This window comes from Nesoenas mayeri (assembly GCF_963082525.1).
Source record: "Nesoenas mayeri genome assembly, chromosome: 6".
Taxonomy (NCBI): Eukaryota; Metazoa; Chordata; class Aves; order Columbiformes; family Columbidae; genus Nesoenas; species Nesoenas mayeri.
In genome coordinates this window covers 36,594,840-36,612,217 of record NC_137545.1, presented here as the reverse complement: position 1 = coordinate 36,612,217, position 17,378 = coordinate 36,594,840, and the positions used below count along the sequence as shown (strand labels likewise).

The 17,378-nt window shown below is 40.2% G+C and overlaps 1 protein-coding gene across 1 annotated transcript in view; it reads left to right on the top strand.

Moving 5' to 3' along the window:
- Nucleotides 1-17,378, top strand: part of NCKAP5 (NCK associated protein 5) — a gene marked incomplete at both ends in the record, with an annotated part of 239,157 nt that overhangs the window by 91,607 nt on the left and 130,172 nt on the right. The window contains 1 exon segment of the mRNA XM_080346974.1: nucleotides 10,424-10,514. Within this exon segment, the coding sequence (XP_080203100.1) occupies nucleotides 10,424-10,514 (91 nt within the window).

Genomic DNA, 17,378 nt, shown 5'->3' with positions numbered 1-17,378 from the left:
GTTAGTTTTTTAAAGGCATTAAATTCACAAATAACATATTAAGAGAAAAAAAATGCACAAATTTAATAAACTTCACAGTCGTTGCCTCTGAAGGCATCAGGGCCTGTTGGGTCGTGTTCAATATGAAGAAACTTTCTGAACACTTTAATGGTATGCATGCTTAGCAGTCTCTTAATCAAAAGAATTATGTATGTTTCTGCACAGCAATAATATGCATGCTTACTAGCCACTTAATCAGAAGAATTATACATTTTAAGTGTTTTGCAATTTTTTAATGCTAAACAATTATAGAATGATGAGGTATAAATATCTCTTTATATTGTCCCACAAATCTTCCGGGTTACATTTTAATGCAGAAGAGTAGAAATGTTAGAATGCTAAAAAAACAAACAAACAGACCAAAACAAAACCAACCAAACAAAACTAGAACAAAGCTTTTGATGCTATGCTTCATTCCAGATTGAGTGGCACTAGCACAAGCTATATAAAGTGTGTGAAACATAAACGTATCAGTAAAGAGGCAGCAAACCTGCTGATTTATTTGGAGTTACTGAAATATCTTTTAAGCTATGGAGCTCAGGTCACTCATGGAAAGAACTGGAAATTTTTAGAGTCATACCAACAAAACGGTATAGAAAGGACATGTCATCTGCTGCTTAGACCCAGCAGGGTGAACAGTTGGCACCTGGGTTCTCATAGTCACCAATAGCAGCCGTGCTGGTGAACTGGCACCTCCCTTTGTCTGTAAGATGGAAACACGGTGTATTACGTTAACCTGCACGACCACAGCAGCAAAAGCCATAGACCTTGGACCTCTTAGGACTAGGGACTAAGTCTGTCCTGGGATCAGCCCTCAAGTCACTGATCTTTCTGATTGAGTTTACTAATTGTTTACTAGCATGTAGTGAGTTATGGTAAGTAAAGCTAGTGTGATTTCTCAGAAGAATAAACTGTGATCGAAAAATAGATAGATCATCCTTGGATTTTTCTGCAGTTGTTTGCTAATTGGAAAAGTCAATACTTTGCAATGGATTTCTCAGTCATTGTGTAAATTTAAGAAGTGGAACATATTATAGTAAAGATAATACTATTATTCACTGGTTCCATGAAGCTGGGGTTTTACTTACAGAAAACCATATTCACCCATCTTCCAGAGTATTGCTTACAACAGCTGAACCATCTGAAAACTCCTGTGAGATTTGCAGAGGAGAGTGAAATAACTTTATATTGTGTAGAGCTTAAGGCTGGAGTTCAGAATCTGATGGCCTAAGAAAACCTTTGCTGAGGAATCACAGAGGCTGAAAACAAATAATGATACTTTCTGCAGGAGAAAAACAAACAAAAAGTAAAACAAAACCAAAATAAAAGGGTTAGTTGTCTTTTTTAGCTTTCTTCCAACTGCCGGCTGCGCTCTGGACAGCACAGGTTGGTGTCTCCCAGAACACTGCACAGGCTGAGCCTGAAAGCTTCATGCTGAGCTATGTAGCATGAAAATGCATAACAACAATTTGTTTTCCTTGTGGAAGGTTCTGCCAGTGCTCTTTGATGACAGAACTCATTTTGATCTTGCATTTCTCTTTTACCTACTTCAACCCCACAAAAGCTGCCTCCTTCCATATAACATCTTTGCTATTCATGGAAAAAGCACAGAAATGTATGTAGCTATGTCAAGGTGGTCTTGGTATCACCTTGAAGCTGCAGCTGAGAATGGAACAACAGCTTTTTTAGTTTTGAGTGGCCTTTACATTCCTGCAAGTAACTTAAAAGTTTGTCTATATCAGGTGCTTATATGCAAAATTAAATATGTATATTTTGAGGAGCTGGTAGATATATCTATCCATGTATCTATGTATCTTCAAATACAAAAAACCCCATTTTTACGTGTAGAAAACAACAACAAAAAAGGAAATTGGACATATTTGCAGTCTGATCATATAGTTGACTGTAATTTTTGTGATTCTTTTAGTCACGCTGAAGCACCATAACTATTTCTGGTGCCTCCAGCATGAATCAAGTTTGACTTTAAGAGCATATGTTTAAGCTTTCTCAAGAATTAGCTTTCTGTACATGTCTATCCATTTATGTTTAATGAAAATATCTCCTGTTCTAAGGTCCCAAGTAGGTTATTGGAGAATTGCATGAGGGACAGCCCTTCCATGTGAAAAATCCCTTGTCTTGCCTGTGAGAAGCTTTTCTGTGAGGCTTAATCTTGGGCTGTTTTTCGTTTAATCCTCCATGCTTGTAACTTACAAAATCATATACAAGGGTGGTGATGGAAGACACCCATGCAGTCCATATGGCATTTGTCTATCTGTCAACACAGAAGTAAACATTACCACTGGTTTCTCTTGCAGTTCAGAAACTTTTTTGCTGTAGGTATAAGTTTGATGAGGGAAATCTGCATGGCTGAAAGAGACAATGGAAACATTTCCAACATTTCCTGGCTCAGATGGTAGGTAGAGCAGTTTCAGAGAAATGTCAGGTCTGCCACTGCGTGATAACAGAATTCAGACTTGTGTGGCAGTGCTGATATGCCAACGCTGAGGTCTTTTAAAATCCTACCCTACTTATCTGAGGCTCAAGGCACATACATTATTTTGAGGATACCTTGAAAACTTCCAGTGCTTTCAATGGTCAGTGGTTCGACTAGGAAAATGTTGTGCTCAGTCTTTCAACTCTGTAATTTTCAAGTGATGGTATGGTCTAGCAAACCGAGCACATTCGTAGGTCATCCAGTCATGAGAAGGATCCTTCTCCACTTTTGTAAACAGAGCTTGAGACCTGCTTCATTCCAGCATGACCTTGCAATAGTTGCCCTCATCATGCAGAAGATACTTTATTTTATGTGCTGCTCATTGTTAGATTGCCTGCCTTTCAGGCAAAAGTTTGGGTGTTCTTTGAGTTTGTTTTTAACAGAAGGGTTTATCATGAATAAGTGGAAAGAGCATGGCTTGTGCAATTTGGATTTGCCACTAGTGATTGCCATGGGGTTGAACTGGCTGCTCAGAGCCCACGGTGGGGCAAGGGCTGTGACTGGTGCCTTGGTATTTCTGGATTGGTAAGCACCTGTGCTGATGAACAGAAAGAATAAGTTATACATTATATATGTGTCTTTCTGTTACTATTATAAAGGATGTTATTACTTTATTTTCCAACTGAAATATTAAGCATGGATATTGTGCGTTCTGTATACTTTGCCCAGCACACTGCTATAAGGCACGTACCAATGTTGTATCCTAAACGGAACTGAAAATGTGGAGAAAACCCCTTGAGGTTTAAAGCCTCAGCATTTCCCATCTGTCAGTTCTCTTTTAGGTTTATCATGTATCTGTTTTCACTTTTCTCTTTTTCAATCTCTTTGGTTTTTTTTAAATCCATTTTCAGTATCTAAATTCTCTGGAGAAGCTTGTGTCTGTGTCTGGGCTCCCTACCCATTGAAGCCATGGCCTGACGCCGTGCTGCAGGCTCTCTGCATTAGGCGCACTGGACACAGCCCTGGCAAGCAGAGGCTGCTTCATCCGGGGGTCACTGTGGCTCACGGAGGAGAGCAGGGGGGCTCGGGGCTGTAGGTCTGGCTGGCCGGTCACCACACAGTCTGGTGACGAGCCTGCAGGTCAGGGGGAGAGCTGAGGAGAGCAGGCAGCCATGTCTGGGGGTAACGGAAATCCTCAGGGCCAGAGGGGAGCAGGAGGAATCTGCAGCTCAGAGAGCCACAAATTTGATTGAAACCAGGCAGAAGGAAAGACATTCCTGCAAGGATGCAGTGAACAGGAACTACTGGTTGATAAGCTCTTTTTGTTTCTCTTATGTCTTGTAAAGCCACTTTCATGTTTAGGTGTTTAATATAAAATTAATATTTTTTTTAATTTGAGAGAGGAGAGTGTGTTTATCTACTTTGAATCCTTTTTCGTAGTTTGAGGAACTCACTGTAAGAAGAAAGCCTCACCTGATCCATTGCAGAGCTTTGAATGGAGTGGTGAAGGGAGTGAGATGCACATAAGCCCACACCTAAGTGAGCAAACAGATTTATTTGGGAGCTGAGTCAGGCTGAAGCTTTTTGTTTGGCTGAATTGTGGGTTTGGAGAGAGAGCTGGAAGGCTTGGATAGAGGCACAGAAGGCTGCCACCAAAGCCAGACAGATTGTGGTCTCCAAAGAGACAACTTAAGTCCAGCTGGCAAAAATGCTGGCTGGTTCACAGCTGAACCAGGAGCTGAGAAACCACCCGGGAAGCTCTTCCTTAGTCCATGATCATGAAGTAGGGAGGAGTCAGTCAGCTCAAAGCTGAAACGCAGGCCACATCTCCAGGGAGGATATAACTAAAAATAGAAGTCAAGAGCCTTAAGATGGAGACTGCCCAGGAGAGAGGCAGGAACCTTCACTGTCTTTGGGAGCCAGAAGAAAATACCCACCTGAGAATTTTAATTTCACAAAAGTAAGTCAAGATAAAGATGGAGAAATATATGTTATTGGCATTTTTCTCTAAGATTTTAAGAAGAGCCCTGCACCTGCTGCATGGCATGAGGAGATGGAAAAAGCTGAAATACAAACATCAACTGCTGCAGAAAGATTCTATAGAAACCTTTGGACATGTCTCTGTAAGTCATTACCAAGTTGAAGAAATTCTTGTGACATGCATTTGAAATAACCACCGAGTACTGTCACCTCAGCTTGAGGGTGATGCAAAGGGAAGGTGATAGCACCCAGCAAAAGGTAGCTGCCAGCCTGTGGAAATCTTGAAGGAATTAGGTCAATGGAGAAGGGGCTGAAACTGTCATGCACCTTCTAGGGCTGGAACAACTATGTGCTGCCTGTCCCTTGGAGGGAGAATCGTAAAAAGGGCTGTGTGGGACATGGCTGAACAGAGCAAGGGCTATAGAGTGTTTATTCCCTATGCTAGAACGAGAATCCAAGATCAGGATCTATGGGAAGGATTTATTTCAAGGAAAGCTAGTTCTGTCAAGGAAGGGTTTTAGGTCTGGGGAGATCACACCCCTCTGAAGGAGATGCTGCAGAGGACTGGAGAAGAGGATGGGTTTCCTCTGCAGTCAGACAGGACAGAGGGGCATGTCCTACACTGTTAAGAGGCTGGTCAGAGAAGATCCTCTTCCCACAGAAAATTACTGTGGCAGATGCTATGAGATGCTCTCTCAAGGAAGGAAATCAATAAATCCTAAATAACTTTTTGGAAAGTGGGAAATATATGGGAAAGGCTCTGCAAAGTTGGAGGGCTGACAGAGCTCTTGTGCCTTTTTGCATTAGTATATTTGAGGAAATATTAATTTCTGTATGGTCTTAAAATCTGTTCTTGGAGAGAACTCTCCCAGGCAGTCAGCAATAGGACAAGGGTGCATGGGTTTCAACTCTACCAGGGGAAATTTAGGCTGGATATTAGAAAGCAATTCTTTGCAGAGAGAGTGGCCAGGCATTGGAATGGCTGCCCAGGGAGGTGCTGGACTCACGGTCCCTGGAGGTTTTTAAACTGAGATTGGACACGGCACTTAGTGCCATGATCTAGTAAATGGACTGGAGTTGGACCAAGGGTTGGACTTGATGATCTCTGAGGTCTTTTCCAACCCAGTCGATTCTGTGATTCCAACAAAATAGTTTATGGCCTTGGTCCACTTGAAATGACAGAACTGGGAGGCACGAAGCTGGCAAGTTTTCTGACCGGGTTTCAGCGTTGCTGAGGGACGGCACAAAGTAGGTGTGCGTTTATGCAATGATGGTCCTGAGCAAGCTGGGAAGAAAGTCGGGAACTTGAGTGCCTACCCGTGATGGATCAACCCCAGCAGAATCTGTCTCACCTGGCCTGGATGAAACTGTGAGTGGCAGCAGCGGGACCAGGCAAGAGATGGAGGCAGCAGAGCTGTCAGAAGCATAACATCAAGAAGCTTTAAAAGCAAGTCTCCTACAGCTTGGTGGGTCCTTGCAGGTGGGTCCTGGCTTCCAGACAATATTTGAGTTGCAGCAAAAATACGGAGGAATCTTCCTTCTGCTGGCTTGGACACCTGAGCACCTGTGCCCTGTGTGCTGCTCCCTGGGCAGGGAATGAAGTTTCCTCCTTTCTAGAGATTGCCCTGGGCCCCTTGCCTGGAAACACGCACAGAAACAAAACCCAAATAAATAACTGTCCATTGCAGTTGGATTGATTTCCTGGTATTCTTTCGACAGCACAGGACAAATATAATTTTTTAAATGTAGGAATGACTGATTTGGTTTCAGGAGGAAGATCAGCAAGGACCTGGGGATCATAAATTCAAGTCCTCAGCTCTTGACCCCACTGTGTAATTATTTTCATAAACTGCTCAAACTTGGCTTAAGACTGTTCAGATTTCTCATTCTGTTACTCTACCTGGCAGGCTGGTTCAGGGTCTTATGTTTTCATTTATTAAAAACATCCTAATTCCAGCCTAAATGTATTTGTAACCACCATGTTCCCACCTTTTGTCAGTCATTGGCATTGGGTTGATGTAGTTTTCTTTCTCATTTTACTTTTTCTCACTGATTCTTCTGTTGAAGTCATACCTGTCTAAGCCTTTGGTCTCTTTAAGTTTAGCAAGGTAAGTTGTTTAGTCTCTTCTCATAACACAGAATCTCAATTCCTGTGAACAACCTCTTCAGCAAATCCTCTCTTGAATGAGCCACTCCTCAACACTGGTGATCATAATTGTAGATAATACTCCAGATGAAATTTTGACAGTGCTTTCCATAGCATTAATATTTTATGTTCCTTAAACTCTTATATTCCATTAACAGATTCTGGTCTCATAGTGCCTCATTTCTTCTTCTGTTTAGTACTTTGAGAAATTTATCCCTAGGACAGGACTGGTGGAGGACTGTTTCCCTACTCTAAGCTGGCGTTTTTGTCAAGAAGCTTAAGAAACCTGTCAAATATGGGTTTCATTTATTTTTCCCCTAAGAAAACATATTCTAAAAAAAAAAGAAATAATTAAAAGAGCACTTCAGTTTTAAGAAAACATCAACTTTCTATTAAAATAATAGATGTAAGAAAGAAAATTAATGGTACTACCTGAGATGCTTCAGTTGAAAAGACAGTAAATAGAGCGCTGAAGAAAGGGGAAAACAAATGTTCTTAAATAGCAATTGAAGGGTGTAGACTCGGGAATGGTGAGCTTTAGGGACTGTTTCTGCGGATTGTAACAGCTTGATAGTTACATAAGATGCACAGTTTCCTTGGAATAACAGGGTTTTTAGCATAGGCCAGCAAGCAGGCAAAATACACGCGTGGGGGAGAGCTATTCTAGCTGTAATTGGCAAGTGCTTGATATTGGAGTGAGTCCATCTAGGATATTAGAATCATGGTCAAGAGAAAATAAACTTGCGAGGTTACCAGAAGGGGGGGAAATATAGCTTGATGTGTAGAAATAGAATTTCATAAGGCTCCTAATTTTTCTACTTCACTTCCAATATTTACATGGCCTTTGGAAGCTTCGTTCAGGGAGCAAAACATGGGATTTCAAGTTAAATTTGTAGAGGCTCAACCATTCTTGCGTTCTTTGAAAGAATTTATATTAAATCTTTCTGGCATGTACTGTCACTGTGGAGAATATTCTAGATCATAATATAGCAATCACTTCTCAAGTAAGGTGCCATTAATTCATGCTTCGAAGATTCTAATTTGTTAGAAACAAGTTTCAATTATAATTCTGTGCCATATTTGGTTAAGCAGTCCTTCCTAAAACTGGACAACTGGGATGCTAATGAAGAAGCAGCAGCTTATAAACTGCAAGAGCATTGGCCTTCTGAGCTTTGCAGTAAGCACGTTCCACCTCCTTGTTTCCTTTTTCGGATTCCATGGGTACCTAACGCTTGTAAGATCCCTCAGTGCTGGTTTTATAGTGACGTGACCACACAGACAGTGTCTCAGTGATGCTTGTGGTTCAGCTTTATGGCTGTCAACTCTTACCAACTTTTATAATAGCTGCCAACAGCAAAACAACAAAATCTCAATTGCATCTGAGCTGGTTTTTGTTTTGCAAAGATTATCCTGTTGCATAGAAATCTGAGTGCTGATGGGAGGTGTTTCTCATCATCATGTGAAACTGTGCTCACCAGTCCCTATAAGGCTATTTGAACAAGGTAGCCTTGTAATCCAAAATAGACCATCTGAGTTTGACTGAAGATGAAGTGACCTATTCAATTAAAGAATTCTTTGTATTTTTTCTGAGCTGGTTTAACTGATGATACTAATATGCAACTAGGCTATATTTTCATTAATACTATTAGACCTAAATTGAAAAACTCTAATTTTAGTGGTACGTGATTTTTTTTTGCTTGTTAATTTGTAAGAGCTTTATGGAGGACTAGAGTTGGAACTGTGTATGCATATATAAACACAATAATTAAGAATCCTATTACATCATTAATTTAAAAACTAAATTATAAGCATTTTAATAAATGGAATCTTTTGGTGAGGACTGCACAGGAATTTATATTATAAACTGCAATGATTTGTTCTTTTGTGTAAAAGGCAGCTGATTAAGGTCATCCTATGAGCAGAAGTGGTTCCAATCCACAACTGAAAAATTGCAGCACTGTCTGCACTAGAGATTAGAGCTGGCTTGTTTTTATTCACATTTGGTCAACAGATGGTCCAACTACTCTGTGGGCATTCTGGCAGTATAGAAGTCTGCACATCAATGACAAAAACCCATCATATGAATAAGTAAAATGTCAGTGTTCATCTGAGTAGAATGAATACCCAGTGTTGGCTTCTTGAAAAGTAGCATAGCTGGCTGACTTGAAAGAAGAAAACCTAACAAAACATCATGTTATTGATAAATTAGCCAATACCATTCACTCTGATAAGACTGAAAGGACAGAAAGACTATGAGGCTTATATAAAGTATAATGTTATTGGCCTTTGGCCAGAGCAGTTAGCTACTATTTGCTGTCTTGCTGGATTGTTACCTTAAAAACAAACAAAACCAAACCAAACCAACAAAAAAGATACACTGTGAATAGTGCTATAGTGCTGCTCAACTGCATCTGCAAAGGATGGTACACAGAACTCATGTTTTCCTAACTGTGGTACAAATAAACAGATGTACCTAGGAATACTGGCTGTTTTTTCAAGGTTGGAGCATATCTGGGAATGTGGCTTAAGGCATTCTTAAGCTATTCTTAAGGTATTCTCTCTCTCCTGCACAGCCATGGCAGCTTCCGTTCTCCAGCCCTGCTCAAGCTGGGCTGTTCTTCCAGGTTTTGGGGGACTGAGAGAATTTAAAAGGGAAAGAACAGAAAACATGAAAGTGAGGGTGAGAGGAGCTGTTGCATCCGCACAGCTGAACAAGCAGCTGTACAGGGGTGAGAATTCGGGTGAGAAGTGTGGGGACCTTTGGCTGGAACTGGCACTCAGCACTTTGTGTTGCGAAACCTGAGATCTTCGTTGTTGTGTCCATCACTCCTTCTCTGGCTTTTGATGCCTTTCTTGCTCTTACCCACACTCACAGAGCTCAGAGCAGCTATAGAACCCAGACCCTTTGTTTGTGCTCAGCCTTGGTGACACCTCCTTAGCCCATAGGATTTAATTTCTGATCCACCCTGAATGGGACTAGTGTTTCATAGGTGGCTTCCATCATTCCCAATGGTCTTGTTGTGTGAAGGAGCAGAACTCTCTATTCTGTTCAGGAAGGTTAGTGTTATTATCAGTTTTCACATGCTTAATAATGCACATAGATCAAAGACAACTTTTAATGGTGTCTATTAACACCTTATAAAAGGAAAGTGCAAACCTTCCTTCTTTCACTGATAGAACTGAAGTTGATTACGTTTTCATGAGCTGGTAGTACCAGATCGTAGCCAACACTTGCTTTTTACATCCCTTTGAAAGGGCATAGAAGGAGGGTGAGTGTGTTCAGCAGCTGTGCCTCTATAAACAAATGTGCTGGCACACACTGCTGCACCTATGACATAGGGAGTAAATACTAGTAATGTATCTGACAGTCTGTCTAAATTGCAAATTGCACAAAACTGACAGTTGGCCAGAAATACAGCAGTTGTTTGGTGTTTGGTTTTTCTGTTTGTTTGTTTGTTTGTTTTTTTAAATCTGACTGGTTTTGTTCCTAAATGACAGTAATTTTATCATGGTGTTTGGTTACACTGTTGACAAGGTGATGTCTTTTGCACACATTTGTTTATAATTTTTGTAACTAAGCTCCAGTAGGGTTTTAACAATACAACTAATTACTGTGCATATTCGAAAGATAAAAGAGTGCCCTTAATGTGTTATTCATAACATGGAGTATGAGAACATTATAAAGCCAGGATGGTCTTTAAATATTAATTTCATGGTAGCCATGGATGCATTAGACTCTTGTAAAGAACAAAAACACCGAATGCAACTCTTAATTTATTTTTTTTTCCATACAGTTGACTTTTATAAATATTTTCATTCTCTAGAATGGAGGAGACAGTGAGAAATCTGCTGCAGAGCCAAGGATCCCCAGGCCAGCATGGAGAAGGCACTGTCAATATCATGAAGGTATATCAGGTATTAGTAACTTATTGCCTGTATTCTTGTGATAGTAAAGTTCTTTAAAACAAAAATCGCACTGTTGAGGTAAATGTGGCTGGCATTGTTTCCTTTATTTGTTTATTAGTTATGAATACTTGTAAGTGGTGGTTGCTACTATCTACATTTTCCCAAGTGTTCTCTCACCGGAGCTTTTCATTTTTAATGTCATGGCGTTATCTGCAGTTGTTGCTCTTCACAGTTAATAGGGGACAGAGAAACTAGTTTTGAAGACTTTATTAAAGCATTTAATATTTTAAGTAATATATTCCAGCATCTCCAGAAAACAGAAGCTTTTGACAACTTGACATTCAGATTGTGATGGATAATTTTATCCACTTATATTCTATTAGGTGTGAGGCTTCCCTATCAAGCTCCATAGTTTCTTATCACTGCTTGGGGCAGGTGTGTTTTATCAACCTCACTTGGGCAGAGAGAAAGTCTCTCGGGGTAGAATTTAGGAGGGCAAAGACTTTAGAGGTTTTTCAAAGGGAAGCAGATCTGTTTATGCTGTTTATGAGAAAAGAGAGTTTTCCATTTTCCTAATGTACTGCTGTATTCTGGAAGCAGTGAACCTGAGGTGGTAGAAAGCAGGAATGAGATACATCCCAGTTAATAAGGTATTCTGCACATGAATGCTTAAAGAAACCACTTAATAAAGTCGGTCCAATCCTGTACCTTTTTAAACAGAATAAGTATTCCTTATAAAGACATAAAATGCTCAAAAAATATATTAAATTCTATACTAGTTAGCAATCCTTCAGCTAAAACACTTTTCAAAAATTCTAGTTATATTAGTCCATTCTTACAACTGATGGATTAAAAATGCAGCAATAAAGCTAAACAAAAATGTATATTAAAGAGTATTTATCACTGTAATTAAATTTTCCTTTTAAGCTTGGATTGAAGGGAAAAGAATCTTTTAGATGAACCTTCTGAAATAATCATTTTTTCTTGTTAAAACGATAGCCTGTAAAATTTAATTTCAGGACAAATTAAATTTTTTGGTGAAGTTATAATAGAATGTTTTGCTTTAAGAAGCTGGTAATAAAAGCATGTGTATTTTACTCACTACCATTTTGAGATGCAAAAATGAAACCTGGTTCAGAGTTTAAATCCATATTTTCCTCCTCCCTCCTGCCCCCTGCAGTGGGTGTTCTGCAGGGGGCTTGTGGCAGCCCCTCCTCTAGGGGGTGACTCGTCTGTTTATAAGAGAGCGCTGGAGTGATTTTAGTGTCTGGTTTTCTGTGTGCTGTCTTACCACGGAAACCACAGTAAGGTGGTACCATGATTAGGTTTTAGCTTCTTTGGGTTTTGGTTTTGCAGTCTCAACAAGAAAAGCAAACCCGTATTTCAGTTTCTTCCCATCAAACTGAGGGTTTGGGTGTTCTTTATGTTTCTTTCAAGCACCAAGCTGGAAAAAAAATAGCTGTGTGGTCTTTTGAAATTTGGCATTCTGTGTGCAGCTTTCCAATTGCAGTGATTCTGTATTGCATTTGAGTTCTTCCTCCATCTTTTATTTGTTTCTTAATTTTGGAAAAAGAGAGTTTGCTTATGGTTGTGGGGATGGGTTTTGTGGTTTGGTATTTTGTTTGTTTGTGGGTTTTGTTTTGTTTTCTCATTTGAGGCCGTACTGACATATAAGCGTTTTTGTTTCCTCACAGCCAGGAGGATGGTTACTGTGGTGTGTTTGGTGTAAAATATCTAGGGTTTATTTTCTGACCAACAGAAGAACAAGGTAGTTCTGCCCAGTTAAAGATAACGACAACAATTCTTTGGTTTTCTTCAGCTCTAGCAAACAACTCCCTCCACCCAGAAAACTGCTCTCTTGCCCCTTTTTTCCCTTCTTTCTGGATGTGGGGTTTTGTTTGAATCTGCAGCATGGTAGTCAGGGCATATTCTCCAAAGCGTATTCTCTTATACAGTGGAGCCACTTCTGTCCCAGGACCTTAAAGCACCTTCCTTTCCTGGAGGAACAGCAAGGCTACTGCATCGTATACCAGTCTGTGATGGGTAAAACACAGAATCACAGAATGTCAGGGATTGGAAGGGACCTCAAAAGATCATCCAGTCCAATCGCCCTGCTGGAGCAGGAACACCCAGATGAGGTTATATAGGAAAACAGATCAAAACTATGGACTATTTCCATGAATATTGTGGTTTTTTGGCATGTCTCTTTGACTCATTCATCATGACATGCCTTTTGTTCACTTTTATGACAAACTTCTGAACAGATAGTTTGCTTTGTGAATATTTCAAGGAATGGCTCTTTTCACATGCAAACCAGCCCATTCTTTCCCTTCTATGGTTACCTGCTCTGCAGGTCAGAAATGGGTTCACTTGATGTGTCTTTGTTATTCAGTCACACAATAAAAACTGTGCAGTATGATTTAGGCAACAACTGCATGTGACAATAAAAGCTAATACGTGGAAGGCTCTTCCAAACAAATAGCTGGCAAGGAATCTGTGATCTGAAATGTTTACAAAGTATTTCAACATTGAAAAAATATTAATAAAGCATTATATGAATCATCAATGTTATTGAAACCAACTGTATGGAAATCGTGGACAAAACTATCATCTAAATATGTGATGAATTTTATTGCAAATACATGTCCAGGTTTGGCAAGAGGCATCAGCAGTGCAATGGAAGCATTTCATTTGTGTCTTTCTAAATTCCTTCAGACAGTTTTTAATATATTTATAAGGTTGATTCACAAATGGGAATAGATCTTGAATGTACAACCTAGGCAATGTTTCTTAGAAACACCTATGTATTCAGGTTTTTGGGAACATGATGTTCATATTATCAGCCTGTATAATATTTGTAAGCGAAATATAGATGTGAACTAACACATGAAAACATATTTTTATGATCTGAATTCCAAGTGACATGTATATATCTTCGTGTACATATAAAAAACTTACTGGATGTATAAACACTACCATTATTCTGAAAGCCGACTTTTACAATCATTTGCCTTAAAGAACATATTCTAGTTGTAGCTGTTCTCTCACTACTTTGATGTGGTCAGAATGATATGATAAGTGCTCGCTGCAACAGAGTATCAGATTATACTGCAGTTTCACAACTGCATATTTCATAACAAAAGAGGACGTGACCTAAGTGGTCTCCAGTGTTACTTATCAACATATATGCATATTCTCGGACACCATGATATGTTAGTTTTAGTGCATGAACTCTGTTCATATTAATATCTGAACAGTCATAAAAGTACCTCTGTGCAGTAAATGCTTTTGATCTATTGACCATTGTCTACCTATTTGTTTTTTACAAATCTAATTATTGTTCTGGGATGTGTGAAATTGAGTTGTTATTATAATATCAAGGTGCCTAAATCCAGAATAAATATTCTTGCTAATGAACATTAAATGTTGCATAGTTAGACAAATGAAAATAAGATGGAGTGCAGAAAATCACTGTTATTGCAATATTGTGTAAGGTCTTGCTGGGGTTCTTACTTGAAGCAAACTACTCTAAGCCTTTCTATAGAGCTGGCTGCTCTGTGCAAATTCAATTTGCTCAGCTTACAGATGGATGATGTGTTCTCTTTAGAGTAAATGAATTTAGAAGCAGGGTTGTAAATAAATTGTTCTCTGTTATCATATTACATAGTAATAACTGAGAGAAGATTTATAATGAATGCGCACGTAAATGTAGACAAGAATATGTGTGATTTGAATTGCCATAAACCATTGTATTTCTTGCTTAAAAGTTGACTTGACTGAAAGGCTGTAGTATCTAAGAGCTTTTATGTTGCTTCTGAGAGGCATTGTCTACCTAAAAGCAAGGCCATGAAAGGCCAAAGCAATACCTCACGTATTAATATTATTCTCATTCAAGACACAAGTGCTTTATCTAAGAGGGAGAGTGATCTCCAGAAATAGAATGTGCAGTACTTGAACCCAAGACATTAAAACAAACACCTTGCAGGCTTTCCTTCCTAAGTTTACAGTTGGACTCGATGATCTTAAAGGTCTTTTCCAATCTAAATGATTCTGTGATTCTTTTCTATCATTCTAAGTTTGTGATTTGGATATCGAAACCTAGAGTTCTTTCCTGTTTGATCACAATACTGGATATCTGGGCCCCTCAGTTCCAGAAGGACAGGGAACTGCTGGAGAGGGTCCAGCGTAGGGCAACAAAGATGATTAAGGGAGTGGAGCACCTCCCTTATGAAGAAAGGCTGAGGGAGCTGGGTCTCTTTAGTTTGGAGAAGAGGAGACTGAGGGGTGACCTTATTAATGTTTATAAATATATAAAGGGTGAGTGCCATGAGGATGGAGCCAGGCTCTTCTCGGTGGCAAACAATGATAGGACAAGGGGTAATGGGATCAAGCTGGAACACAAGAGGTTCCACTTAAATTTGAGAAGAAACTTCTTCTCAGTGAGGGTGACAGACACTGGACCAGGCTGCCCAGGGGATTGTGGAGTCTCCTTCTCTGGAGACATTCAAGACCCACCTGGACATGTTCCTGTGCGACCTCACCTAGATGTTCCTGCTCCAGCAGGGGGATTGGACTAGATGATCTTTTGAGGTCCCTTCCAATCCCAAACATACTGTGATACTGTGATCTAGGTAGAGTCTGCCCTGATTACAGATCACTCAAAGTCTTTCAGTGTTGTTTTTGTTCTGTTTTTTTTTAAACTCCTTTTGACTGTATGTCAGTGTACAGTGATCAAAATAGATGGAGAGCATGTTTTTTATAATTCTGGAATTGTCAATATGTGCACTAAAGCCCAGGACAGACATGGTACAGTCCCATTGGAGAGGAAGGGCGAGCTGCCGTGTCTTTGGCAGACCACATTTTGATTCTTCATTCACTACACATTTCTTTGTTTCCTTGGACAAATTCACTTTGTCTGTCCATCTTTAACCTTTGTAAAAAGAGGATAACAACATATCATTTTATCTCAGGGACATTTAAGATGTCATTCAGTATATGTGAGCTGCCGCTTCTGTGGTAACAGGAACTGTTATAAATACTGAGACAGATAATGAAGGTTTTTTTTTTTTAAAAAAGGCTTTTCAAATTCCCTTGTAATCTTGAAAAAAGGCTTATTTTCCAGAAGGAGTTTGCTTAACATGTTGTTACTTTTAGTGGAAAAAGAATCTATTTCAAAGTAGAGCATGGATGGTCTTCAAGTGGGGCTGTGCTGTTCTGTATTCAAAAATGGGGAAGTGAGTTTTTGCTGTTGGAAATTTGGATTTGGTACGTGCATTCATATGAAAACCTTAGGGAAATAAAATCTCGTCACTGCAGGCATTGTAACCTTTTCCGAGCCCCAGTGTGCTGCTTTGAGATACGCACTCCAAACAAATACTGCTGTGGGAGCAGGCAGGATCAGAAATCCTGAGTTTTGGCATGGAAGTCACCCTGTCAAGCGTCACAGGCCCAGTCATCCCTCAACTTCGGTGCCAGTGCGCAGTGTCTCTGACTGCACTTGTTCACCAGCTGACCTGGTCTAGGCTGCTTTTTAGCAGGAGGGATTTTCATCATGGTAGACAGTGCAGGTCTTCTGAGATTGACTGAGCAAATCCAAGAGCAGAAAGATATGAGTAAAGGGGTAGGGAGTTTGTCAAGGAGAACGATCTCTCTGCTGGCGTCAGCACTGTTGAGTCTATATCAAGAGGACTCTGGCTCAAAGGCTCCGTGGAGATTACAGGTGGCTTTAACACTAGCACACTTTTTCAGGTTTCTTCAGCCCTGGGTGCAATGGAGAAGGGCAACTTAATTCCTTCCATTTCTTTCTGAAAGTGGCTTGTGTCCTGTCTCATTTTTGCTCCAGTGCTTGTTTCGGCACCCAGCTGACTCCCCTCACACCAAAGTGGTGGCAGACGGTTTTAGCAATTGCAGCCTAAGCATCTTAATGGGCTCTTCTCGCCAAGTAAGAGCTGACTGGCTGGCTGTGGGGCAGCTCTGTACTTTTTCTCACTCTGGAGGGATGACAAGATTCTGACAAGTAACGACTTCAGAAGAGATTTCTCAGGCTTTAGCATGCACCATGAGAAGAATGGCACACAGCGCCACATCTGTCCCGTGGGAAGGGCACCACCAGCACTGCAGTCATCAGCTCACACCGCAGCTTCACGGGAGGAGTGGCTTTGAACATAACAAAGTTCAGTTCCATTTCCTGCCCTCTTGCTGGGTATAAATACGTACATGTGCTGCCTTATTCAAAGCTAAGAAAGAAGATTTATCTGTCAAAACTCAATATTGATAACTTCAATACAAAGATAAAATAATTCTGGTCCTACAAGGCTTCTGGCTCTCAGTCATGAAGTCTGGAGTGTTTTGCCAGTTGTTTTCTAAAGCACGTATCAGAAAGGTGTGACTGTAGAAGAGATACAGGCACGTTTCAGGTGGTATCGTTGGCCAGATCAACCCATTTTTTTGTCTTCGTGCTCTGTGAGACTCAAATATGGAACAGTTGTGACTGTCACTTCCAATTTGCACAGTCGTTGAGGTCAACAGCTCTTTCATGAGAAGAAAAACTCTGTCTGTTGGCAACATAATTTCATTTTACCACAAAATTATACAAGCTTGATGTTCAGGTCATTGATATGGATAGGGCATGCCCATGAATTGGAAAAAAGGCACTAGTGGAATTCCCTAGCTGAAATACAGACAGGATTTTTGATGCTCACTTCAGTTGCAAAAAGAAGAAATTTATCCTTAAAATCAAACTTATATCTCTGGATTGGAAATGCACACAAGAGATTGCATCAACCAAACTTCCCAAGCTTAGCAGGTTTGTGTCTCCCAGAGAAGGACGGAGGAGAAGCTGCCCACGTTCTTGGGAGCTCCACAGGGAATCCC